Source organism: Netta rufina (genome assembly GCF_964035555.1).
Source record: "Netta rufina genome assembly, chromosome: 6".
Lineage (NCBI taxonomy): Eukaryota > Metazoa > Chordata > Aves > Anseriformes > Anatidae > Netta > Netta rufina.
The window spans coordinates 12,490,363-12,517,333 of NC_140129.1; the positions used below are offsets into that span (position 1 = coordinate 12,490,363).

General features: G+C 39.5%; 1 protein-coding gene across 7 annotated transcripts in view; it reads left to right on the forward strand.

Annotated features, from left to right (window-relative positions):
• Positions 1-26,971, forward strand: part of DIP2A (disco interacting protein 2 homolog A) — a gene marked incomplete at its 3' end in the record, with an annotated part of 108,127 nt that overhangs the window by 2,193 nt on the left and 78,963 nt on the right. For all 7 annotated transcript variants that reach the window (XR_014618569.1, XR_014618570.1, XM_084289424.1 and 4 more), the window contains exon 2: positions 22,717-22,788. Coding sequence is in view for 5 of the 7 variants with exons in the window: in XM_084289424.1 (XP_084145550.1) it covers positions 22,717-22,788 (72 nt within the window). The remainder of the gene's footprint in view (positions 1-22,716; positions 22,789-26,971) is intronic.

Genomic DNA, 26,971 nt, shown 5'->3' on the forward strand with positions numbered 1-26,971 from the left:
GATGTCATGCGTGCTGTGTTGGGACAGGAATAAAATATGTTCTTTTTAATTAAATTATTGTCTTTTATAAATAAATCAGGGAGATGATTAAGAATTTCCTCTCCTTTTTATATACAACAGGTTGTTGTAATGAAAGTTAGGAAAAGTGTTTGCCTTTAGAGGAGGAGAAAAATGAAAACAGACTATGCACATTGCTTCCTTCTGAACAATTCAAAATATGAGCTGAAGTGCAGCAGTTCAGCTTATAAGAGTTTTGGATGGAAATGGGACTCTGACATGCTGCGGTTTTGATCTTGTATTGTGTGATGCATCCTTTCACTTTTACAGGAGCTCTCTTAATGTTTTAAATTACAATTATTTACATTCTTTAATGGAAAAGTAATAGGTGGGGGAAAAAAACAGATGTGAAATTCTACTGTGTTACTTTGTTTTAGCAGCATCATAATTGCTTTTATTGCTTGACTAATAAAGATAAGAAAACTAAAAGGTCTGCCACAACCTCTTTGGGAGATAAGGACAATTTTGAGGAAGTCAGCAGCAGCTAAGCTGAACTGTATCTCATTAACCTGTGGACCGTGTGGAAGTTTTCCTAACTTATGACTGTAAGATGCTGCAACTTCTTGATATTATGGAGAAATGAGTGGTTCCCTAATGAGCTTACCAGGATGCTTGGTAAAAGCACAAAAGTAGTGATGATAAAGTCAAGTACTTCAATTCTGTATTAGTCAGTATAGTTCTCCTTGAGAGGGAAAAAAAAAATCTCCCTTTTTTTCTTAAAAGTAAATGTGCAGTGGAGATTTTGTAAGATAAATGTCAATGTGTTTGTTGTTTTTTTTTATTTAAGCCTCCATCTCTTTTATGATAGCATATCATGTTTATGTGAAATTTTATGTCTATAAAGTATTTGTACAGTGCTTTTCGTTAATATGTGATAATGTTGAATAGCAGTTCTCATTTAGACACAAATGCTACTTATATAATTTATCCATTCACTAAAACCACATTTTATTTTAAAACTCTGTCGGAATATGTTTTGACTGTTCTCTTGTGCTTTCTCATAATTTTTAGCTATATTTTTTCCATGGTATGTTACTGCAATTTGCTGGCATTTGCAATTAGATGCCTCTTTTGAGTAAGAGAGAGAAGCTTGAGAGGTCATCAAACACTTCCTGTGATAGAAATAGCTCCTGGTGTTTCAAGAATTTCTGAAGCTCCGGTTTGTCTTCTAGAGATGTTGGTTGTGGTACGTCCCTCAGCTTGTGGCTCAGGATCTCACACAACATAAGACTGTACTCGTGTCTTTTGCTGGACTCGTGTTGTACTTGTTGTTATGCAGTTCTTATGAGACCAGGTCGTGTGGATGCATAATGTGATTTGCCTTCAGTAGATGTTGGACATTTGGAGACGAGTGTGGGATAATGGGCCTTCAGGCAGCTGTTTGACCAATGTTGCAATGGCACAAGGCTTTTCTGCTTGTTTGCTTTTGTTTGTTTGTTTTTGGGGGGAGGGTGTCTTAATTTTTGATCAGCTTTAAAATGCAAATAAAAGGACTTGGATTTTCATCTGTTTACTGGGAGTTTTGTAAGTCAGGCTTATTTTGGAACTGAACTGAAACTTTTAGCAAAGATTACCTACTCTAAATAGGCTTCTTTTTTTTTTTGTTCTTCTCCCAATTCAAATAGTTATCCCCAATTCAGTGTTCCCTCAATTCAAATAACAGTTACACTGCTGATTGCAAATTTGCCTGATGGCAAATTCTCCTCTTGATGATTTCTGTCAAACAGTCTTCAAAATCAGTCTAGAGACAAAAGTGTTTGTATTTCCTTAGTTGTAACTTTATTTTATTGTTTATTTGGGGTGTTATGTTTTCCAACCCTTAACGCATCACTCCAAAGTGTTTCCAGTACCTAGTTAAGTTAGTGGAAATCATGACATTTTAGCCTGGGATTTAGATAGAAAGATAGAAAGTTTGATGTGCAGATTGAGATGTTTGTGTCTGCTTAGCAAAAAGCTCAGTTTTGCATAATACTGATTCAATTATTTATTTCTCTTATAAAAAAAAAAAAAATGTGTCTGACAAGGAGACTTGGTCTGTTTGTCTTGGCATCTTTTGAGATACTGCAGTTAGTATAATGCATACATCTGAGTGGAAGAAGGTGCCAACTAAGAAGGGTTTCCTGAAAAAAATCAAGATGTTTTGTGTCTGACTTTCCTGGCTATTCTGTGACTCTAGCAAATGGTTTTTGTAATCTCTGCTAGGCAGTGTTTGCCTATACTAACTCTCAGGTTGGGTTTTAAAAATACAATTGATAACAACACTTTTTTGGACAGAATACCTTTGTTAAAATACCTAAAGGTGGAAGTTAGAACTGATGTGCTTAAATTAATTTCTTTTGTTACACTAGCAGGATTGACGTGGTATTAAAATACCGCGTATAAAATCAGGTGATGAAGATGCACACACAAGTTAACCTGTTTTCCTTATGATAAAGTGTGTTGTTTTTTTTTCTGGTCTCAAGGTGGGAGTTTTTCTATTATGAAAATCTTGAAAACATATGTGTGTAAGTTACATTTATTTACCACTGCTGTGATCATTTTAATTTTGGAAGCAAATATAATCTGAAGATTGCAATGAGAACTGTTAGGACTGGAGAGACAAATACTTTGCAAGTGGATGGTAATCTGTAAAACTTGACCTGCAACATCTTTGTTGCTTAATTTCTGGGCCTCTCCAACAGAAACTGTTAATTGTATGATAATATGTGAGGTATGCCAAGTGCCCATTGGGATTGAGTAAGTCTACAACACTTGTCCTTGCATGTTACACTTGACACAGTTCTCAAGTAGTGGTTCGCTGATGAACTTCCAGGATAGTTGATACCCTTTGATCTGGTTTGCTACTGAAATAAGTCACCTTCTATGTAAAGGAAGCAGATTTCTGATTTTTTTTTCAATTTATTTTATAATAATGGTCTGACAGATTTTGATTGCAAAACAAAAGTGATGTCATGAACATTACCCTCCTGAAATATTTGGAGAATATAATTATCATGGTTTGACCTTGTGGAAATCATTGTTTTGCTGCTGTGTCTCTAAGTGCATTCACAACTTTTGTCACTCTTATATTTCTGTTGTGTAATGCATGTCTGGAATTGTTATTAATAAGAGATTGTTATTTTAAGAAGATCATCGATTTGATAGTGCAAAGGGGGGATTTACACAGCCTGTAACTGACCTCTAGGTAGAGGATTTCACTTGCTACTGGTTGAAATGAAGATGGTGAATGTGCATATGGAATTCCACAGCTCAGAGAGTGACCTGGGAGTCCTGGTGGGCAGCAGGCTAACCGTGAGCCAGCAGTGTGCCCATGGGGCCAAGAAGGCCAGCGGTATCCTGGCCTGCTTTTGGAAGAGTGTTGCCAGCAGGTCAAGGGAGGTGATCCTCCCCCTCTGTTCAGTCCTGGTGAGGCCACACCTGGAGCAATGTGTCCAGTTCTGGGCTCCCCAGTACCAGAGGGACATGGAGCTACTGGAGCGAGTCCAGAGGAGGGCTACTGAAATGATGAGAGGACTGGAGCGCCTGTTGTACAGGGACAGGCTGAGAGAGCTGGGCCTGTTTAGCCTGGAAAAGAGACGACTGAGCAGAGACCTCATCAGTGTGTCTAAATATCTGAGGGGACGGTGCCGAGAGGATGGAGAGAGTCTCTTTTCAGTTGTGCCCAGTGAGAGGATGAGAGGCAACGGGCCTACACTGAAGCACGGGAGGTTCCTGCTGAATATGAGAGGGCATTTCTTTACTGTGAGGGTAACAGAGCGCTGTAACAGGCTGCCCAGAGAGGTTGCAGAGTCTCCTTCTCTAGAGATATTCAAAACCTGCCTGGATGCCATCCTTGCAACGTGCTGTAGGTGATCCTGCTCGGCAGAGGGGTTGGATGAGATGATCTTCAGAGGTCCCTTCCAACCTCAACCATTCTGTGATGATGATGGTCTGTGAGATGATGAGGGACACCTATGTACAGAAATTAACAATTTAATTAACAAATTAACAATTTAAAAGGAACAGAAACTCTCTGGAGCTGGGAACCATGTTAACATCTCTACTACAATTCTTCCAGATTATTCCATTTTCCAAGTAAGAATTCATATAGCAAGTCGATAAAGGAGGAGTTTTTTTGATCACTCGTCCTGGAAAGGGAGACCAAGCAAAGCTGCCTTCCCATCTTTCAGGTCCTGGCTATTTGAGGTAGGATCTGTTGCCTGAGTAGGAATTAGCCAAATGGGTCTCAGAGGCACGTTACTGATATGATTAGAAACTGCTCCACATGGATCTAGTTCCCTTTCTCTTCCTGGCGGAAAACTATGCAAGGTTTCTCTAGTTCATTGTGTGCTGTTTTACAAGTTTCTGTTATTAAAAGCAAGGTCAATAAAATTTCACTTTACCTGAACCAGGAATGAGAGAGAGCCACAGAGCTACATTTTGTAGACTTTGACTCTGTGGTCTCTGGAACGGCCTGTGCCTCCTGCAGCTCTGTACTAGCATTTCCAGCATCCAAAGTTTTTGTTTTAAAAGAATCTAAACAGCCTGAAGTACATCTGAAAAACACCTTTCATAAGCAAGTGAAGATTCTGATTTGCTGTAGCTTAATGGCCAATTTCAGGTGCTGATAAAAATTGTAACTTGATATCCTATGAAAATAAAAATAAACCAAATCAGAATAGTGTCAATATATGACAAAAACCACAGCTTCATACTCATTTAGGCAATAGTTGCTGATACTTCAAATCATGGCATCACAACAGGTTTGAAAAGTCTAGAAATACAGGGGTAAATTGGTCCAGCCACTTTAATTAGAGCAGCATTTCCTGCTATAAAAAAAATACTCATTTTCTTCACATGTTCCTTCATCTGTCCCACAATCACATTAGTCAACTACTACTGCAATACTTCTGTGATAAGTCAGTTCACTGCATTGCTCAAGAAAAGTAACCCAAACCCTCACAAACAAGGCTGATGTAGCTGAAAACGGAGCACAGAGACAAGGGCACACAGTAACTCTAGCACTGTGCTACTGCTGACACATCAAGCTACGTTTCATGATTTGACCACCACAAGATAATTTCTCAGTTTACTAAACTACTCAAGGAAGACAAACTTGCAACCAGCAACACAGAAACACAAAGCAGCCAAAATAATCCCTTTTCTTACTCGTGTCCTTTGGGTAAATTATGCGTGCAACCAGAAGTCAGTGGAGACCATACTGAACCAAACTGGCAGAGCTCTGGACTGAGAATCCTTGATGCACATACTCATGGAATCATCACACAGTTGCACTAGAACAAGGAGAAAAAGACCTCTAACTCCTGCTTATTGAGGGCTCTGGGTTCATCAGTTTTGACTACTGATCATTTTCAGGGTCATGAATTTTACTGTGCTTAAATGTAACCCAACGGCATTAGAAACAAGGCAAAGAGCAAAAACGAACAGTCCAAAGTACAGCCATTGTAATTCACACTATATATACTGTAACATCATCTAGCCATTTTCTATAGTTTTTAGTGAGGTCTACTCAGACAAAAAGAAAAAAAATAATGTAAGTACTTGCTTTCTTCAAATACCAAGTTTCAGATTTTTTTTTTCTGAGCATTATTTTTTAAAGAAAAATCCTTACCTGGTTCTTGTCTCTGGAAACAGAGAGTACTCTTTGCAGACTGAAAGAGTTCCCACCAAGTACAAATTATACACAAACACCTGAAATTTGAAACTTAAGTATTTTTGTTAGAAAACAATTGTAAACAAACATTTTCCAGTGATCTTGAATGTTAGTTCCAAATCTAGCCTTCCCAGCGTGTTTTAATGACACAATATGCCAGACGTTTTCTTTGTGAAGACAGATCTCTGCATTTTCTTAATATTCCTTATAATATAGGAGAGATCTCATTCCACTGAACTTTCACAAAAGTCAGTCATCACTCCAGGAAGCAAAAGGACCTCAAAAGATGACAAAACACAGTAGCATACCTTTTACCCCTCAGCTGCCCCTTAACACAGTTTTACCACGTGCAGAAAGTTGCTGCCAAGAAGTTGATGCACAGATCAAAGGTGAAAGGCATATAGTTATAAAAGCACAGGGCATGCAGGGGTAAGCTTGAAGCCCACCTTGTTTTATTAGTAACAGGATCATAATGCTGAAGCTCCAGGGTGGCACAGAGCCTTGCACAGGGGACAGTAACAGGGACGTGCAGCACGATGTTGCTCGTACACAGCATGTGCCGCTAGCATCAAAGTCGGACCTACCAGCAGGTCCTGAGCAAGGGGCTCTGCTGACATGTAACATGGCCACGTGAAATCCTGAGAGGGCAAAGAATCTTTTAAAGCCTGGTGAAGAGGGAAGGCACTGCATCAATGCTCACCATTAGCCCCCTCTGCCCTTCCAAATTACATGTTCCCACTATTGACCTTGCATAGCACGTGGTACTTACTGAAAGTGGTAAACTGAATCTGCTCAGCACAAAAAGTGGTCATCCATAGTCTTTATACCATTGACAGGAATACTCTTTTCAGCCTCACTGTTGCATTGTTATCTTCCACATCACATATACCCTTACTGTTTCCTTTCCACCCATATACCTTGCTGCAAGACAATGGAAAACAGAACCCCAAATCCCCAGCTTTTCTCATCTCCAAAGAAGCTGCAGTTCCAGAACCGGCCTGCAGAATCCTCTTCCTGGTGGGGTGGAGTTGAAGGCTCCAACTTGTATTCAGACAACCTACCATTACAGATTTTCAGTTTTCTGTATGCGAGTGGCTTTTTCAAATCCTATCTGGTAACATATCAAGTAGCTTGTATTTTCCTTGCTTCTGATTAATCACAGGTCTGTGGTGCACTAACGTATTGATCTTGCACCATGCAATTTTTTATAATTCAAGTTCTAGAAAAGCTCTAAGCGCTGCTGTAACCAGCAAAGAAAATGACTCATTCCAGACTGAATCCAGGACAGCTCTGGAGGAGAAGAAGCACAGATACAGGCAGACACCAAAACAACTTATTTTGGGCATAGATTCACATTGCAGTGGAGCTAAATCACTAAGTCCTGCTCCACCCTTCTCCTCAGGATTTAATCCTGCCAGTCAGTGTAAAACCCATCTGCTTATGTGCTAAGTCAATTCAACTCACTAACTTGCTTTTAAAAAGTGTGCTTTTTCTCTCATGCTAATTCTTCTCCACTGTACCACACCACCAGACAGGCACCAGATATATCTCAAGATAAAAGCCCATGGACAGGAATTCTGCTTCTGGGCAATTGCTGCTTAGTCTGGTGAAAGAGCGCCCTACACAGAGAGGGGGGACTGCAAGAGACAACCTCCAACCCCCCTTCATAGCAGCCAGAAAACAAAAAAGGCGAACAAGATCCTCATTGTAAACACTGAGAATCTTTTGTGCCTAAGACGGGAAATGGAAAGAATGAGCTCTTGCAGAAGCAGAAGGGTGCCCCAAAACTTGATCAGAAAACCATGACACAAAGGATAATAGGGCACAGAGGAAGTAGCAGAAATGCAGCATTACACTTTTCCAGTGGGAAGGAAGGAGACGGCCTATAAACTGATACTTCCTGTAGATACATAGGCACACACACTTTCTAAACTTCGACGTCAGCCTGTGAAGTATAAACAGCGTGCAGTAGCAGAGAGTATTGTTTTAAGGGTAAATGAGAAAATATTACCTCACATCTCTCTTCTAAAGTAGCTCTTTACTTTGAAAGCAGCCTAGGGGAAAAAAAAAAAAAAAGAAATAGAAATAAAAGAAACAATAAAATTAGGAAAAGAACAAAAATGGATGTCCTTACATCTGCAGATTTCAAGTAGGCAACACTTTCACTAAACACGCAACTGCTTTCAGTAAAAACAGCAGAAGATAAGAAGTGTAAGGATACTCTTGGCTAAGACACACACCAGACTCATCCTCACATGTCCCAGAAAATAGGAAAAAAGGCAGAGGGAGCAGAATAACGCTGACAGAAAATTAGAATGATGGAGAAAGAAGCAATCAGAGCAAAAGGGAAGGAGTATTATAGACAAAACCAAGGTCAACCATATTACTCCACTTTCCAATAAGACTTTCCAACATGGTTACTGCTCATCTTTAAGGCCAACCCAATACTCCATAATGACAACCCTCAAAATCACTTCTCACTACCCTCTAAAATAGAGGGGAGAAAAATTTCCAGTCTAGTTGTACAGGTCAATTTGTTTTTATCTCACAGCCTTAAAGAGGGATACGTAGGACTTTGAACTCTTAACATCAGTTTTGTAAACTGCCATCTCTCTTGAGGCTTGGGTAGTAACAATAGTACATTTCCTCTGCAGAAGTAACTGCGCCTCCTTTTTAAGGAAGAGACTTTTAATTTGAAATAATTAAAAAGGGGGGTGTTAAATACACCAGTAAAAATGTGAAAAACTCATTTTCACTGTAGTAATCCAACGAACAGGTAAAAGACTCCCATTTATTACTGCTGCAATTATATTAATGTGCTTGGATAACTCTGAAACATTGGGGATAGTTCCACTTACAGCATCTCTCAGATTACAAAAAAATCTGCCTCTGATTTTGGACGGAACACCTCAAAAGTACCACTCACCTGCCCCATCACGGGTAAGAACAAGCTTTGCAAAGTCAGGAGGCTGAGGCACAGGGTGGAGGAGGACAAAGACATAAGGGACAAATGCTGTCACCTGAGTGCCAGCTAAACCATAGTTCTCCTGCTTAACCCAACAGCAGTGCCTTTCTCCTCGGTCTCTTCTTCCTTCTCCTGCTCCGCCAGCACACCAGTTCACTGTTTTGGTAAGGTTTGATGCCTGAACAGTTTTAGAAATCTGCTCCAGCCAAAAATAACGTTTTGGATGGAGGAAGCATCCCTACTTTGCTGGCAAACTAGCCAAATAGCGTTACTCTGAGAAGACACCTGGCACTTCAGTCCTACCTACCCTGAGCCAGTGAGCAGTGAGAGTCTACACTCACCTTCCAAAAGGAAACTCCAATCTAGACCGTACAAAGTAAGGATGATATTTTCATTTTACAGTCTAATAACAATAATATTATTGAAGTCATCATAAGTAACTGTCCAGTAAGGGAAAATCTTCCTTCCAACCATCACCTTAATAGGCAAGTTAATTTGAGTTTTCTGTCAGAATCACAGATCATCACAGAATGGTTGAGGTTGGAAGGGACCTCTGAAGATCAACGTCCAACTCCCCTGCCGAGCAGGATCACCTAGAGCACATCACACAGGATGGCATCCAGGCGGGTTTTGAATATCTCTAGAGAAGGAGACTCCACAACCTCTCTGGGCAGCCTGTTACAGCGCTCTGTTACCCTCACAGTAAAGAAATGCCCTCTCATATTCAGCCAGAACCTCTTGTGCTTCAGTTTGTGCCCGTTGCCTCTTGTCCTGTCACTTGGCACAACTGAAAAGAGACTCTCTCCATCCTCTCGACACCATCCCCTCAGATATTTAGACACACTGATGAGGTCTCTGCTCAGTCGTCTCTTTTCCAGGCTAAACAGGCCCAGCTCTCTCAGCCTGTCCTTGTACAACAGGTGCTCCAGTCCTCTCATCATTTCAGTAGCCCTCCTCTGGACTCGCTCCAGTAGATCTATGTCCCTCTGGTACTGGTAGTTATGGCCTCAGCATTGTAGTCTTACACTAGTGTTAAGATTATAAATAATATTTTAGATATTGAAATGGCTGTTTATAATTCCTGTTATTTATAACTCTTGCCCCAGCAAGTTATATGGGTCTTAAATTTTGAGAAAAGTCTGTGTGCTGCAAAATCCTAGCAGGCTTGGTGTGGTGAAGAAGGTAAACCCCTAAGTAGTGATCACAATAAACTAAAAGTGACATCAGCTAAGTAATAACAAGAGGTAGTCTTGCTATATTAAAACAAGCAATGGTTTGAAAAGTCAAATAGAATTTACTAATTATTTATAATTCTCTGTGGTGACTGAAGCATATTGTTGGACAAATCGATGGCTCATGTAGTACTGACATTATGAAAACTGTTATCACATAGATTCTCAGTGCCCTTTTATAGGGAAATGCTGAACTTCAAGACTTGAGAACTTACATTGCAGTTGCTTTCACTGGAAATCATATTTGGTAGAATGACTGTAGTAAAATTGTTGACCGTTGCTGTATAAAGACTGTTGTGCTTCTAGCACAACACCGGACAATATGACTGTTAATTGGAAAGGGAATAATATTGTTGTGTGCAAGTGGTAGAAATATCTTTGGCAAAATGTGGTTCCAGTTATTTTAAATCAAGATATTTCTGTAAGTGCAATGCTTCTCCATTGTGATCAAAGGGGGAAAAGTTGATTACACTGATGCACTGCTTTCGGTTGATGAATCAGATGATAAAATAGGAACTCTATGGTGATTTTATGCTCACAGAATCACAGAATGCTGGGGATTGGAAGGGACCTTGAAGGGATACATGTCCCTTAGGGCTACAAAGCCGGTGAGGGGTCTGGAGCACAAGTCATATGAAGAGCATCTGAGGGAGGAGGGGTTGTTTAGTCTGGAGAAGAGGAGGCTCGGGGAGACCTTATTGCTCTCTAGAACTACCTGAAAGGAAGGTGTGGGGAGCTGGGGGTTGGCCTCTTTTCACAGGTAACTAGTGATAGCACTAGAGGGAATGACCTCAAGTTGCCAGGACCAGATGATCTTGAAGGTCTTTTCCAATCCTAATGATTCTCTGATTCCATGTTAAGAACATTACCAATTTCCAGCTTCTGCAGGAATGGACTACACTGGTAGCTCTTACAGTGAATTTTATTATCAGTTATAACAAAGGAAGTTGCAATAAGACCTCAAGGAAAATCTGTGCAGAATAGTGACTTTGAAATTACTTTTTGTTTTCCTAGCTGCAGTGACTTGTCAGCGATTAGCAAAAGCTGTACGAGTCATCAGAATTGCTTGCTTTTTCAGTCTTTCTTCTTCTGAGATGAAGGTAGAATAATGTTGCTTTCAAGAATGTTACAGGAAGGGAAACATATCAACTATAAAAGTTTTAGAATTTTAAACTCTCAAAATATTTTCCATTATCTGTGAACTAAAATTAGTTTCTAAATCTTTGAAGAAATCAGTATAGCTGTTGAAAGAAGACTTCAGTATCTAAGAGAAGTATATGAGGCTTTAAAATTATTATCCACTTGTCAGTTTTTAACCCCATGGTTTATGTGTTAAGTCATGTACACTGAAAAAGATGAAAAGTAAGACAGTTCTGGAAAACTCCCTTGCCCTTGTTCCCTAGAGAAGCTAAAAATGTTGCATCTCATTTCTGAAGTGCAGGAGGATTTATCCAGAAAACTCTATAGAGAGTCTAGGAATGTTATGATTCAGTTATTTTCTTACAGACCAAGATATGTGCTAAGAAACATTGACTCATGTAACATCAGAAAAATTTTGCAGATTGTGGATATTGAAAAACTTAAAATCTGAGAGCTTTGAAAAACAGAATTTTTAGTAATGTTTAGTAAAACAGTATTTTCAGTAATATACTAAGGCAGTTTTCTTGGGAAAGGAATTACATTTCCAAAACAGAAATCTTGTACAAATACGCCTCTACTAGTACTAAGGAGATTTTCCACAGAAAAAAATCTGCACGTAAGGAATGAAGGTGGTACATAAGTGCGAAGTGAACTAGATGCTGCTCAGGCTTTGAAGGGCTGGAGCTGTAATAGAAGAGCCAAGTTCATAAAATCTTGGTTGTATTGCTTAATGTCAGTATTTCCAGAGATTGCGTATTAGCCATTTATTGTTTGTTACCTATCTGTCACTTGAATTTTTAAGGAGGATGCTGTTACAGAGCTTGGGAGGTTATTCCTTGGGTTATTCCCATAGGAAATGATTTGTAGTTTTTTTGGAGGGTACTCAGGAGCTACCTCGCTGTCATTTTCTAGTAGAAGTTTATTACTTAAGATTACCAGATTCTGCCTTAAAGAATATAGTAAATATTACACAGAAACCAGCCTTCTCTATTCAAAAAAAAAAAAAAAAAAAAGAGTTTAAGTGTCATACTAACAGATAATGGGGAAGTTGATGTAACTCCATATGCTTTTGCGGCTTATAAGAAGCTGTCCAGCAAACTCCTGGAAAGGCTATATTTTCCAGGAATAAAAAAGTAAAATGATATTGTGACTTGATAAAGCCATGGCAAATTCGTGGATAGTAGCTCAATTGGATTTTTTTTTTCTTCATATAAGGTAAGAGTGCAGAGGGAAGACTGGGGAATTTCTGATAATCCTAATCAGTTTGGATGAATGAGCAAGTGAAGCTTGCATTTGTAGAGGAAATGTGGGGAACTTCTACATATTAGATTAACTGGGACTTAATTGATTTTAAATTCCACAGCTGCTTATAAAATGTGCTGAGACTATTAAAGTGTCTTCTGATCGTCACTCAGAATGAAGGGACTAAATATAGCTGTTTGAAATCCTTTACTCTAACAGTACCTGTATTTTTTGTATTAGTTATATAAGGACTTCTTTATTCCCGTGTAAAATAATATGCAGCATTGAAATGTTTATCTGTTGGAAATAGTAAAGAGTTTGACTTACGAATGTTTAAACCAAATCATCAAACAATTTAAATGTGATTTGAGGTGTCCATTTAAAAATGCTAGTGCATTTCCTTTGTTATCTCCCAATCTTTCAAGTCTTGGTGGTAATAGCCATATAAAATGTGGTGTTGAGGCATAACTGTGTATTATGTAATGACTTACACTGAAAAAAGTAACTTAAAATTCATAACTTTCAGATAGAACAGTCCTTTTGTTTATTTATTTATTTATTTATTTTTGTAATTGTGTGGTTAGATGTCTATGCCCCAGTCCTTTCTGGTGGGAACAGAAGGTAAATATTGTATAGCTTTGTAATGCTTTCCTAAAATTGCAGCATTCAGACCTCATTGGTTACTTAAGAAATAATCAACATCCTTTTTAGAAGCACTTCTGCAAAACAGATTTTTTTATAAATTAGTGAACTGCTGTGCTGGAAACAGATTTCAAGTAGCCTGTTAAATAAACATTGATTGAGCAAGTACTGGGACAGGTATTTAACATGGCATCCATGCCATGTCCCATGTCATTCCCCTGCCTGCCTGTCTATCTTCCCTGTGTTGTGTGATCCCCATCCATAAGCTCTGTTCTGGAAACCCATTTGCTTGAAATTTAAAAGGAAAAACAAGCAGCCTTTTAGCTTGATCTTCTGACAATTTTGTCTTTGTTCTGACACCTAAAGATTTAATAAACCATGTCTAGCCATTAAATAGTTGCTGCATTTGGAAGGGTAATGCCTGTGGTGCCTTAAGTTTGCCAAGGCTTATGGAGTCAAATGTCAAAATCTATTGCTTGATACTTTTTTTTTTTTTTTTTTGCCATTTTGGGTACCACAGTATAAAAAGGACGTGAAACTATTAGAAAGCCTTCAAAAGAGCAACAAAGATAGTGAAGGGTCTAGAGGACAAGACGTATGAGGAGTGGCTGAGGTCCCTTGGTTTGCTCAGCCCCGAGCAGAGCAGGCTGAGGGGAGGCCTCATGGCGGCCTGCAGCTCCCTCACGAGGGGAGCGGAGGGGCAGGCGCTGAGCTCTGCTCTCTGGGGACAGCGACAGGACCCGAGGGACGGCATGGAGCTGGGACAGGAGGTCAGAAAAGGTTATCAAGAAAAGGTTCTTCACCAGGAGGATGGTCAGGCAGTGGACCAGGCTCCCCAGGGCAGTGGTCATGTCACTGAGCCAGCCAGAGTTCAGTTTGGACAACACTCTCAGACACATGGTCTGATTTTTGGGTGGTCCTGTGTGGAGCCAGCAATAGGACTTGAAGATCTTTGTGGGTCCCTTGCAACTCAGGATGTTATATGATTCTATAATTCTAGCACGATTCTGCTGCTAATGAGTTTTCCACATACATTTTTTTTATGTTCTGATCTCTTAAATTGAATTGCAAGAGACTGTGTAAAAAGCAACTTAACAGTTGATAGGTCAGCTTTGTTCTGCAGATATCTGGAAACTGTTTTGGAAATGCAGGTTATACAAGGTGAAAACAGATCCAGGTGTTATCTTTGGAGACATCAACTTCTGTACAAGTGGTGCTATTTTTTATTTTTTTTTTAATTTTGGTGCCCTGCTTTCCAGACCGTTACCAGACCCAGGTGTTCTGCAGGTTGTTGCTGCTCCATCAGGCTCCAAACACCAAGAGCTGCCACTGGCAACCTTAGGGGCACCCCTGAAATAAATCCCCATGCAGACTAATCTGAAGATAGGATCAGATGATTTCTTGTACCATAACTTACCTGAATTGAGATCATTTTGTGCATAAATAAGTTCAAATTTTTTGAGGGTGAGAAAGTACGGCCACGTTGATGGCGGCCCAGTAACCTCTTCACAGCTACCCCCCATTCAGTGCCCTGACTGTGACCTTCTTCTGGCAATCCTCTGATCCAAAGGCTGTTATATCTTGGCAGGAGAACTTGAAACAAAAAACTATTCAATATTCTGTTCTTTGAACAATGTTTCCTCAGTGTACTGGATGAGTCAGAGGTCTTATTGAAAAATAAATGTGATAATGTAGATTTTCTCAGTACTTGCCTGCAAGGGGACTACATTGGATTGAACAGACAAGCTTCAGTCTGATGTTTTTGTCCCATATTTGTCTTTGTAACAGTAATGTTTGTCTATGCTTGTATTTTGTGCAGAGTTTTTATATTTGTACTGAGTGGCATTGTTGTTTTTTTTGCCTTAGAATTGCAATTCTAGAGGAGGTTGTGCTGTGCATCACTGTTAAGGCATCCAATAGGTGAACTTTAAAAAAATTCATAGATGAGTACGATATTAAAAGTATATATTAATAAAGAGATTTCAGGAGATTAAGTGATTAATAATCACTTAATTGTGATTGCTGTGAAAGAGCTGTGGTGAAAGCTACTAGCAATAGGAGAGCTCAAGGAAAACACAACTGTGCGCTATTATTACTAAAGAAGTTTTTTACCAGTGGCTGGGATCGATCCTCTATTCTAACTGTGGGACTCAACAGACCCTTCTTGTGAGTCAGTTCAGATCACTCACTTGAAAGAAAAGAAATACTCCCTACCTACCTAATTTTTTCTCAAATATATGTAATATATTTTGCAGGGTTGGTGAGCTCAGCCAGGCTTTGGAAGGGTCTGAATGCTGGTGCAGCATTGTAGCAGAAGCTGTGGTTCAGGGCATGCTGAAGGGGAGCAGGTTGGTCTCTTTCAGCCACAATCCTGTCTCATTCAGCCGCACCTTTTGCCTGCTTGCCAGGGTGAAAAATAGTTTTGCTGCCACACCCCTCTTCAGCCACCCTCTTAGTGAACTGAAGCAATTTTCTGCACATTTCAACGTCCTTTCAACAGCGCTTGTATTCGTAACAGCACCAAACTTGCAGACCAAATATGATACAAGCTCTGGATAAAGCAGTATGGTATGGTCACGAGAAAGATGGTGATCGCATGTGTTAGAGAAGAAAAATGAAAACCTCTTGAATGAGTTTGCCTGACTTTGGCACTCATAACTGTTCTAGTACAGTTACATTTTCTCTGTAGTTTATTGATATTTCATTGTAGGCAGATGTCAAAAGTGAAAAAGAGGATCTAGGATCTGTAGGAAGGAAGAAGACCTAGCAGCTCACCTGGCACTAAGTGAATCATCCTGGCTTTTTCTAAACTTGCCAGGTTTGTGTTTAATTCCATGTACTTTGTGATTGCACGAGCTCTAAAGCTGGGAAGATGCAGTGACTGGGGGATGTAGGCAGAACTATTGGGTCTTTCAGCAGCAGTAACCTCATTGGTTTTCTTCAGTGTTTTCCTTGAATGCTATTTCCTTTGTTGTCTTTCGGACTTGGCTTAGGAACTTCCTTAGCTACTACACTCACTACCTTCTGTTAAGCACCTGGTCACTTTTAGAATCTTCACCTGCCTCTTGCTGCTGTTGAACCTGCAAGTGTATTTTGAGAGAGAGAAAGTCTGTGGTCTTTTGAGACATGGTTTTGTGCTGCAATATTTCGGCCACTCTCCCAGTGCTGATCAACAGTGGGTGAATATTCTTGTCTTTGTTACCTGAAGTCAGACTTCCTTTGTACAAGATCCATATTGGGGAGTTGGCAGAAAGGAAACACTGTGGTTTGGAAAAACAGGCTGTGGCAATACAGAGAGTTGTCTAAGTAGTTATCATTGTCTCCAACCTGATTTGGGAAGAGCTGTTTCCCAGACTCAAGAAAGCAAGAAACTGGCCGCCATGAAAACAGAGGTTTAATATTGGCAGATTTTAAGAGCTAAAGCAATTTTATTCTCCGTATCTGGAGGCAGATGGGAGAAGATGCTATGAGCAATATAGAATACCTCCTCATCCCTTCTTCTATAGTTACAAGTGTTGTCGTGCCTGGGTTCAGAGCGCAGAAACATCAAAGCATTTTTTGAAAGATACGTAGTACTTGGTTGGATATTCCAGTTCACAAAAGAACATGTGCCTGTGGAGAGATTTACAGTCCTTCAAGGATGGCAGATTATCCTGATGTGCAGGAGACTTTGGTTAAAAACTTTGCCCATTTTTTATGCCTATCAAAAGCAACCATAAAGATGAATTAGGAAAGGGAAGAATGAAATTGATGTCAGGTTACATGAGTTAGAAATTTGGAGCTACCGAGCAGAATAAATATGTGACCCACTGAGACTGAAAGAATAAGTAGATTAAGGATGAAGGAATCCTAAGTAGTATAGATTATTATCATATCAAAATTACAGATTTCTCAAATAATTTGGGAAAGGTAGAAATACTTAAAGGAATTCCCTGTTGTACATAGGGAAGGCACAGAAGATGCTCTTTTTCAGCAGTAATTGGGAATGTTTAACCTAGTCCACTGGAGTGAGACAACTTTAAATCAGCAGCTGAGGGCAGTTTGCATGCGTGAGGCTTTGAGAAGGGGGTGGAGGGATTCTAGTGGAGATTTTTGAACTGTTGTCCCTCATCTTTGAAGAGATCATCCAGAAGATAGAGTCAGGCTCTTCACAGTGGCACATGCAGGGAGGGTGGGAGGCAGTGGACTTGAAATGAAGCAGGACTGGATCTGGCAGGAGATACGGAGAAGGATTAGGATTGCCCTTTTTCACCCTGAGGGCAATTGGAGTACCCAGAGAGGATGTGCAGTTTTTGCTTTTGAAGGTTTTCAGGACTATATAAATACCTGAGCAACCCAATCTGACCTTTTAATTTTCCTGCTTTTACCAGGAGGTTGGACTAGAGATATCTTAGGGTCTCTCTGAGCCTGAATTACTCTGATGTTAATTTCTTTCAGTGGTACTAGAAAGAGAAGGAGAAGAGGAAACATTTCAGGAAGGCTTTGCTTGAGAAATGGAGGAGAAAGATTTAGGAGGCTTACCAGGAATACTCCACAGCTCAGAAAGATCCATTAAATGTATCCTTTGAATGAATTAGGATGCATTGAGTAACACAGGCAACGAGCAGACAATAGATGAGTATATCCTAGGACAGGATGAGGTACATATGAATACAGAAGACTTTAGAACCTTGTTTATCTTTAAGGACCAAGTACTGAATTGTAGGATTGCAAGGGATCTCTGAAAAAGTGGTCTTTGAAGTTAGTGATGTGATTGTAAGAAACTAGGAAGATTAAAAGTCACTCAGAGTTATCTAAAAAGCAATTCAAGGTTGGGACATTAAAAATGCAATTATAAATAGGGCTACTTCCTGAATAGAAACATTTTTATTAGACTTCCTAGGTTTGGCCTGATTATAGACACTTTATTTATCTCAAGCAATTGTCATCTGAATACTAAAATTTTAGATTACAGTGAGAGTAATAAAGGTAAGTAGATAAGTAGCTTGAAAAGTAGGTTTAGAGGCAACATAAAGTATATGGCTGAATCCATTACTTATTTGTAGTCCTTAGTAACCTCAAACTCAGTACAAGTTGGTTCTTTTAATCTTTGAAGTAGCAAGGTATAAAACCATATCACTAGTTACAATTCCAGCACTGAAAAATACTGTATTTGAGTGTTTGTATTCTTGAGTAGCAAATAAAAATTTGCAATGGAATATCATTTTTGTAGATAAAAATAACTGAACCCCCCGTTCTTGATTAGTCTTTTACCTGCAATTCATATCCCGAGCAAGTGAAGGTTGAGTCTGAGCTGTTAATTTGAGCAGATATGAAAAATACGTGACTACTTGGAGAAAGGTAAATTGCTAAGTTCTTTCTGATGTCAATACTGTTTTTCTAGAAGTACTAATACTTCCAAAGTTTGTGCTGGGAAAAAATGTCAACGTGATGCTGCTGATGTAGTTCTTGATGACAGTCAATAATATATACCAAGGGTATATATTGATGCATGTAACTTTCTTCAGCTTGTAAGAGGACACAGGGATACTCATGATTTATGTCATAATGCTATAGGAAAGCTGGATCTGGTTTGATAAATTGCATTTATAAACTCTGGGTGAAGATTATAATAATTTCACAAAATATATCAGTTGAGTGATTCAAAAAGAGTTTTCATACTTAAAAATGCCTGATGAAGTTGCAGTGGTTTGGAAATGCATTGTATTTTGAAGCTCGTGTCTGTGTGGAAATTCAGACTTGTAACTTAACAGGAACGTAATGAAAATAGTTCTTCATTTCATCTTCTGGTGCAATAGTAGGTAAGATTGTGTTTCATTGAAGGGAAGCTTCTCAACTTTTTAAAAACAGGACTATTTAAAACTATAATTTTTAATAATTACAAGGGCAGGAGCCAATGTCAGCCTGGTATACCTACAGAGGTAGCTGACATCTATCAATCTCTTTCTCTATTCTGTAAAGAGCCCTAATGGAATAGAAGGAAAGTGGCAGAAATTGGGCTTTTTCCTTCTCTCTGTGGAGTGAGCTTGAGGATTTACTGGAGCCATGTATTATCAATGCATTAAACAGACTGACTGCGCCTGGAAACTTGCCAGATTGCTTTTGTGATCCAGTTATTTAACCTTCCTCTACCCTGCCTGACTCTGTACCCTGTCTACCCCCAGTGCTGACTGGCAGAAGAAATAAATAATGACTTGTGAAGTAGCACTGAGAGCTGCAGAGCTGCTCTGTTTTCTTTTCCTACATGCTTCTGTCATCAGCAATTTCTTCAGGACTGGTTGCTACATTATTTACAGTGGAAGACAGACAGCGTGAGAAACCGGGCCATTTCTTCCACGGTCTGCATGGTTCAGTGTTTGTCAGAGACACCTTTTGATTTCCCAGCTGTGACACCAAGTGTTGCTGGCTTTTCTGATTGTTGATTCTCGTCGTAGTTCTTAGAAATGCCGTGCTTTCACAATGGACAAAAATCACAGATGCCAGAGTAATTATATCTTCCTTGATTATTTTTGTTTGATTTTGAAGTAAGTCAAAATCAAGTAGCAATGCACTGTTCCTTTTTTAATACTCTAGAATTATGTAAAATAAAACTTCAAGTTGTTTCATTTAACAAATACTTACCCAAGCATGTCTAAGAAGTAGAATGTGATGATTGCTGGATCAGTTCTCCCATCCCATCAATGCTCCAAATATGGTGACAGCCTGTTCCGAGAAACACTGGACATTTACATGACATTTTTGCACAGGTGACTTCTGTGTTATGTTTCAGATAGGCAACTTGCCTGCCTGTTCAAACCACCAAAGAACCATCTCTTCTGGCAGTGCCAGTATTCACACTGTTGACTTCCACTTTATAATGAAGAAGTGGTAAAAGCTTCCGCAGTGATTTGTCAATAGATGATAGTCCTGAGATTGTAAATGTGCTTGCCAACACAATCCATACTAAACTGTGGAATCCTTAAAGATGTTAGACTTGCAAGAGAAAACATTTTTCTTTCGATCTGTATGTTTAATCCACAGTCATCTTGTTCAGAAATGTCTCCATTGACCTCTGCAGATCGTCCACCAGGAGCCATTTCCTCATCCATAGGAAGTACTGTGCTCTCACACTACTTAGAGCTGCTCCCAGCAAGAATTTAAGTGCAAACTACTGATTAAGGACTGGAGAAGTCGCTCAATTAGTAGCAAACTCACCTTTCCATGAGCTTTTCTCCTGTCTCTGACTGTTCCTTATCCAGCAGAAGCTCCTTAGGACTCCTCAGTGCACAGAGCTGAAGCCACAAAGGAGCTTGGCTCCCTTAATCAGCAGCTATATGCCTGAATGGATTTGGGGTAACTACATTATAGATTCTTTGTGCACAAATTAAGGAAATAATGGTTATAGATCACTTCAACATTTTCATCTTTGTTTAGATTAATTTTGTTGGAGCCTCTGACATATTTTAAAATATGTCAGGTATCCCAGGCAGGGTACTGACAACTCAAACCATCCAAACCACTGCCTAACTCTGTGGTGTTCCCAGCTGGTTCAATGAGGCTGAGAAACCTCAGATTGCTTTTGTGTCATCTAATAACTAGGGAGAAAGTGAGGCTAAATGACAGCAGCTGTGGCCCTGATGTACCAGATGTGGCTCAGCATCTCTTTTGGGAAGAGACAGGGATTACAAAGAAGCCAAATAAAGTGGGTTAATCCCACTGCACCATAGCGGGCAAGGGGGTGGGGAGTGAGTGTTGGGGAGGATCCCACTGCTGAGCTTTTGAGAAAGGAAGAAAGAAATCCTTGTTAATCTTCTCTGACCTGCTGTTGGGGCTGCAAAAGTCTACGGAGATGCTTTTTGACTTTAGACTTTTCCTAACACGATTCAAGGAAAATGCTTAGAGTCAGCATTCTTTTTTTATCCACTAAAATCAATGAATTTTCAAATGCAGTGGGAAGCAAAAGTTTGAGATTCTTGTTTAAATGAGACTTTCTTTCCAACCCTGTCTTCTGAGCTGCTGCTTCTACACCATACCTCTTCAGCTGGGTGATGCCTGACAAGGTAGCTGATCTGCGCAGAGGTTTGATTTAAGGATTGAATCCTTTATGGAGCTGTGATAATGACTGTCCTCAATGAAGTTGCGGTATGGAAAATTTGTATTATGCACAGCTTTTGTCACATAAAGAATTTACTGAGGGATTGCTTTGGTCTTCCAAATTACTTGTGTTTTAAGATACTGTTCTTCCTGCTTGTGCTTCTTCGATGTTTTCTTACCGCCACCACTGAAAATGATACATCTTTTTCTCTGGTATTTTCCTTCCTTCTTTATAGAAATGACTTATTTAAAGAACATACTTTGTCATTTTCATCATCTATACCGAGACACATCTGACTGTGCATTTGTGGTTTTGTTTAGGTTTGGTTTTTGTGTCACATTTTTATATAATTGTATAATGATATATAATATTAAATATAATTATGTTTCCACATATTTTCTGTTAAAAACTTCTCTGCTTAGCAAAAGTGATTTGATATGAAGCATTTACGCAGGTTTCTGAGTAAAAAGTGGCACATTCTGTTTGGTTGCAATGTGAGGTACCTGCAGGGACTGAGGCATTCTGCGACCTACCTCTGTGGGGTTTTGTTTGTTTGTTTTTAGCAATATCTTCAAGCTCTCATTGATTGTTTTTTTTGTACACTGTCAGTAACTCTAAATGGTGCATATTCACGTAATTGGTGGGATTTAAGTTACTTTATTTCTGTTACTGATTGCTAATGGTGATTGCTAATGTAGGAGGGACATGGATGGATATTTGAGGAAATGTTTAGAACACATACAGCTGCGGATGGTATTTAAAACCAAACTTATGTTTTAAGACAAATACCTGAGGAACATTGGAAATACAGAGGGAGATTTTTTTTTCATAATATCCAATGAATGAATAAAAGTTGTTTTGAGTTCTGCAAGCCTTTGAGAAAGTGTGAATTTTGAGAGTGAGAGTGGTTTTAAGCTTGTTTGTGATCACTGTTTTCATGTCTATGCTGCAGTCTAGAAAATGGGCGAAGCTCGTTAATTTTAAAAATAAGAACAACTTGTTAAGCTTTCCATTAGCAGTGCATGAACCCTTTTTGTTTGGTTAGTAGAATCAAGGAAGTACCAGATTCTGAAAGGTCCTAAACTTATTTGGGGTTATGTAGAAGTTTTCCTTTTATTCTATGTGAAAAGATGCATCGTGTCTTAACAATGAAGACCACAACACAAGTTTACAATTAGACACCAGATTTCAAATGTGAATAAAACCTACTGCTAGGAGCAGCTTACTGCCTCCTAGAATTTGAAGGCAGAGTGAGTGGAACAATCTAGTTTTGAAAGGTCTTGCACAAGTATCCAAAAGCGTGGTCTCTTAAGTCTTGTTACAGGGAGAGTTTCTGATGCCACAAAAGCATGCAGAATCAGGTTTGTTATCTTCAATGGCTTCTATTACGCTGCAAATCTCTTAGGCTGCGTCCTGCATTATGGCAAATACATCCAGAACCGGGTTCAATGCAGCGCTGCAGACAAAATAATTATTCCTGTACTGTATAGCTCTAAGATTTAAGACACTTGTACTTATATGTGGGCAAGGAACGCTGCATGGGTGTGTACATGGCCATGAATTGTTTCTCTGACAACCACCACACATGCTGAGTTCTTTGTTGCTAATGTGACTTTTCCAAAGCTAATGAGTTTATTCATAGCTATTATGAAAATGAGGTTTATTTAAGTACTGTTCCAAACAATATGAATTTATTTCTTTGTTTCTTTAGGAGACATCACTCAGAAAGGCTATGAAAAGAAAAGAGCAAAGCTGTTAGCACGGTACATACCACTAATTCAAGGTAAGAGACTCATAAGTTACACCTTTTACAATAAATCTATGAAAATATGTAATGAAAAAGTTATCTTTAAGAATTAGTAACATTTGATTGACATAGCATCTAACTGTTAGTAAAGAAGGGCTACTTTTGTGGGAAAAAAAAGAGGTCTGCAATGTTTTTTAACACCAAGCTGGGGGAAAGTGTCGATCTGCTGGAGGGTAGGAAGGTCCTGCAGAGGGAACTGGACAGGATGGGTCGATGAGCAGAGGCCAACGGGGTGAGGTTCAACATGGCTGAGTGCTGGGTCCTGCACTTTGTCCACAACAACCTCATTCAGCACTACAGGCTTGGGGCAGAGCGTCTCAAAAGCTGTGCAGAAGAAAAGGACCTGGGGATGCTGACTGATGCTCGCCTGAATACAAGCTGGCAGTGTGCCCAGGTGGCCAAGAAGGCCAACAACATCCTGGCTTGTATCAGGAATAGTGCAGCCAGCAAGAGCAGGGAGGTGATCGTCCCCCTGCACTCAGCTCTGGTACTACACCTCGAGTACTGTGTTCGGTTTTAGGCCCCTCACTACAAGAAGGACATCGAGGCCCTGGAGCATGTCCGTAGAAGGGCTCTGAAGCTGGTAAAGGAGCTGGAACACAAGTCCTGTTGGTAGTTGCTCTTGCACTGCAGACTGAATATGTATAAAACTTGCACTTGACCTCCAACTTTGTCTTTAGGTTTTCTTGAGGATAAGTCTGTTGGTTTAAAAAAAAAATAGGTGCTCTCTTAAAGAATATTAAGAGCCTCTTAGGAATTGGTTTTTTATTATAACTCAAAAAGAATTCCAAGCCAAAGCAGAAGAAATGAGATTTAAAATATATATATATAAATACATATATTGCTGTCGAATTCTGAGATGACAAAAAAGACCTTTATTGACTTGAAGGTACACGTAATTCCTACATTTTGAGACCATATTTTTGCAGTCCGTAGTGGATCTGCATTGAAACATCCAATAAAAGATTTGTTCTGGATCAGCTACATGGTTGTAATCGGCCACAATGCATAACAGTGTGTTCCTGTTAGCTTTTTTAGTGTTGAGGGGGTAGCGCATGTCTGATCTAATATATAAATGTTCTTGATGTGAAGTTGACTAATCAACTTTATGAATATGTTTGGATTAGCAGAACACATTGGATCATTTTTTCATTAACTATGATGAAGCTGCTCTTTCTGAGATGCCAAGTCTTCAACTTGAAGGTCTTGGAAGTTTGATTACTTCAGTCATGTCAGTAGTCTAATGAAATATTACCTGACCCTCTGTATGTCAGTTCTTTCAAATATTTTTACAGTGAATTAAATAGAATAATGGATGGACTGACAAATCTGGAGAGTGTTTTGTAGTTAGAGAACTGACTTCTTGTAAAAAGTACGTGCATCTCTTGAAGGATATCTGTTCACGTTATTGATAAGACATCTCGTGAAGGGAACTGTTAAAATATGGATGTTTTCCATTGTGAGCTAGTCTGCTTCAAGTATCACCAAGGTGTCATGTCTCTTGGTAGGTACAGAAACAAATCTGCTACAATAAGAAATGAGCCAACAAAGCCAATCATATCTCAGGCTGCATCAAAAGAAGCATGGCCAGTAAGTCAAGGAAGGCGATTCTCCCCCTATACTCCACTCTTGTGAGACCTCCCCAGAGTACTGCACCCAGGTCTGGTGTTTCCAATACAAGAGAGACATAGATCTATTAGTGAGTCCAGAGGAAAGCCATGAGGATGGGTGACCAGAAGGCTGGAGCACCCCTCCTACAAAGAGAGGTTGAGAGAATTGGGGTTGTTCAGCCTGGAGAAGAGAAGGCTCTGCAGAGAACTTACTGTGGCCTTCCAGTACCTAAAGGAAGCTTCCAGGAAAGATGGGAAGAGATGCTTTACCAGGGTGTGTAGTGATAGGACAAGGGGTAGCAGTTTTTAAACAAAAGGGGAGTAGATTTAGAGTATAGTGAGTGGGAATATTGCTAGTGGGAGTATCGCTTGCTAGCCATATAATAAAAGGGAATTCTACCATCAAGGTTTCTTTAAGGAGAGAAGTATTCTACTAGCTGGTAGGTCTGGTAAAAGTGAAACACAGGGATTGTATGATAAATCTGAAATATTTTTTTTCCTCTTCTACTTGTCTAATTCTTCCCAACTATTACTGGTTCTAATAAAAGATAGTGTTTTTCTGCACAATTTTTTATATGATTTACTTTACAGTTTTCCTCTGCTCTAGATTTACCGTTTTTGGCTTTCTTTTGTTTTGGTCATTTAAAATCCTCAAAACTTACGTGTTACCTCTTTTTTTCTCATTTAGGTATTCTTGAAAACAAATGAACGACTGTGGTGGTTTTACCTTGCTGGGTGGTTAAACTCCACCTCAACCGCTCTATCACTCCCCCTCCTCCTCAGAAGAGGGGGAGAAGAAAGTATGCTGTAAAGAAAAAAATAAAAGGGCTCATGGATTGAGATAAGGATAATTTAATTAAAGGGAAAAGGAAGAGAGAAACAAAAACAAGCAAAGGCTGTGCAGAAGCACAGAGGAAAAAAGAATTCTGTACTTCCCATCAATGAGCAATGATTGGCCATGACCTGGGAACCTGGGCCTCAATATGCATAGCGGTTGCTTGGCAGGACAGATGTCTTCATAACGAGAGCCCCCCCCTTTCCTTCCCCTTTTTCCCCTTTTCTTGCAGAGTGTGACATCATATGGCATGGAATATCTCTTTGGTTGGTTTAGGTCAGCTGCTGGGAGGTGATACTAATGCAGTTCTAGCTACAAGTGCAGAGCACAACACTTTATGAGCAACTGCAGGGAAAATTAACTCCATCCCAGCCAGACCCCAGTACAGCTACTTTGGCACCAAGGCATAGTCAAAAGATGGGGGAGGATTTATTTACAGGGAGATTAGGGAAAGAGTTTATTCCTCAATATAAAACAGGTTATGTAAGTTGGATGGCTGCCCCAAAGAATCATATTGCAAAACTCCTTAAAATGTTTTCAGATGGGTGTGGTAATGGCAAATAGGAATTAGTTGCATATTAGTTTAGCAGCTGAGAGGTTTGACAAAGGACTTTTCATAAGCAAGCCTCTAGATAGGAATACCAGCCAACTTTTCTAGCTTGTTTAGAGTTTTCCTAAGTGCTTAAACCTAGTGTTAGTTACTATATTCTGACTAATTCTTTGGTACTGTCTGAGCAGGGAAAGCAACCGTAAAATCCTGGTACTGTCAGAAATCTTCACAGGTGGTTCACAGTAGAAACACCTAACACAGTAGTTTCCTTTTTGAGTGGGATTCTTGCTCCCAGAGAGATATCTATCAAATCAAAAGTATCTGTCTGATAGGGCAGACACATATATGGAAGCATTCCTCTTCATTAGGTTGATGCCTTCTCACATGGAAAATTCCTTCCTCCATTAGGTCTGCTAATGGAAGTAGAATGTCTTTGTGATCCTGATCTTGTTGAACCTCTTCTCTCTTTTATGGATCTTAAGACTTAACTGGGTCTTAACTGGATCTTAAGACTTTGGGCCATTGGCCAACTGCAGTGTGCATGCTCACATGCTGGGCAGGTAATCATTGCGTCTGCTGTTACTGGTAAGGCCGATACGTGCTTTTAAACCTATCTAAACCTATTCTAAAAGCCTGGGGCCCAGGCTTCTCTGAAGAACTAGGTTCATCATGTTCGCTAAAGAAGCAGGCCTTCTGTTCTGATTTGAGGAATTTACACTAAAGGAAAAAGTTATTCTTCCAGTGGGTATTTACAAGGTTAAAGGACTTCGGTTTTGGCTAATGCTCATATGAAGTATAGAAAATAAAGGACTTACTTCTTATACTACAAGAGTTTTGGCAACTTGATAAACAATGAGTGCACATTGTTAGCTGTGCTGAGTGGAAAGGCATGTTATACTGAGATTAAGACATAGCTAATGTAGGAAACTGGGTTTAAGACTGCAGTAATTGGAACTTTCTGAAAAAAAAAGGTCTCGGAAAAATGTTTCTGCTGATAGCAAGGATACACACTTTTTCTACGTAACTGTAACTTATTTATGTATTTCTGCTTGATGTTTTTTCATCCTAGAAATTCTATTAGAATGGATTCTATTAGAATAGATTCACAAACCTTACAACACTTTGTTCTCTAGCTCCTTGTTGAAGGAATGTGCAATTTGCTCT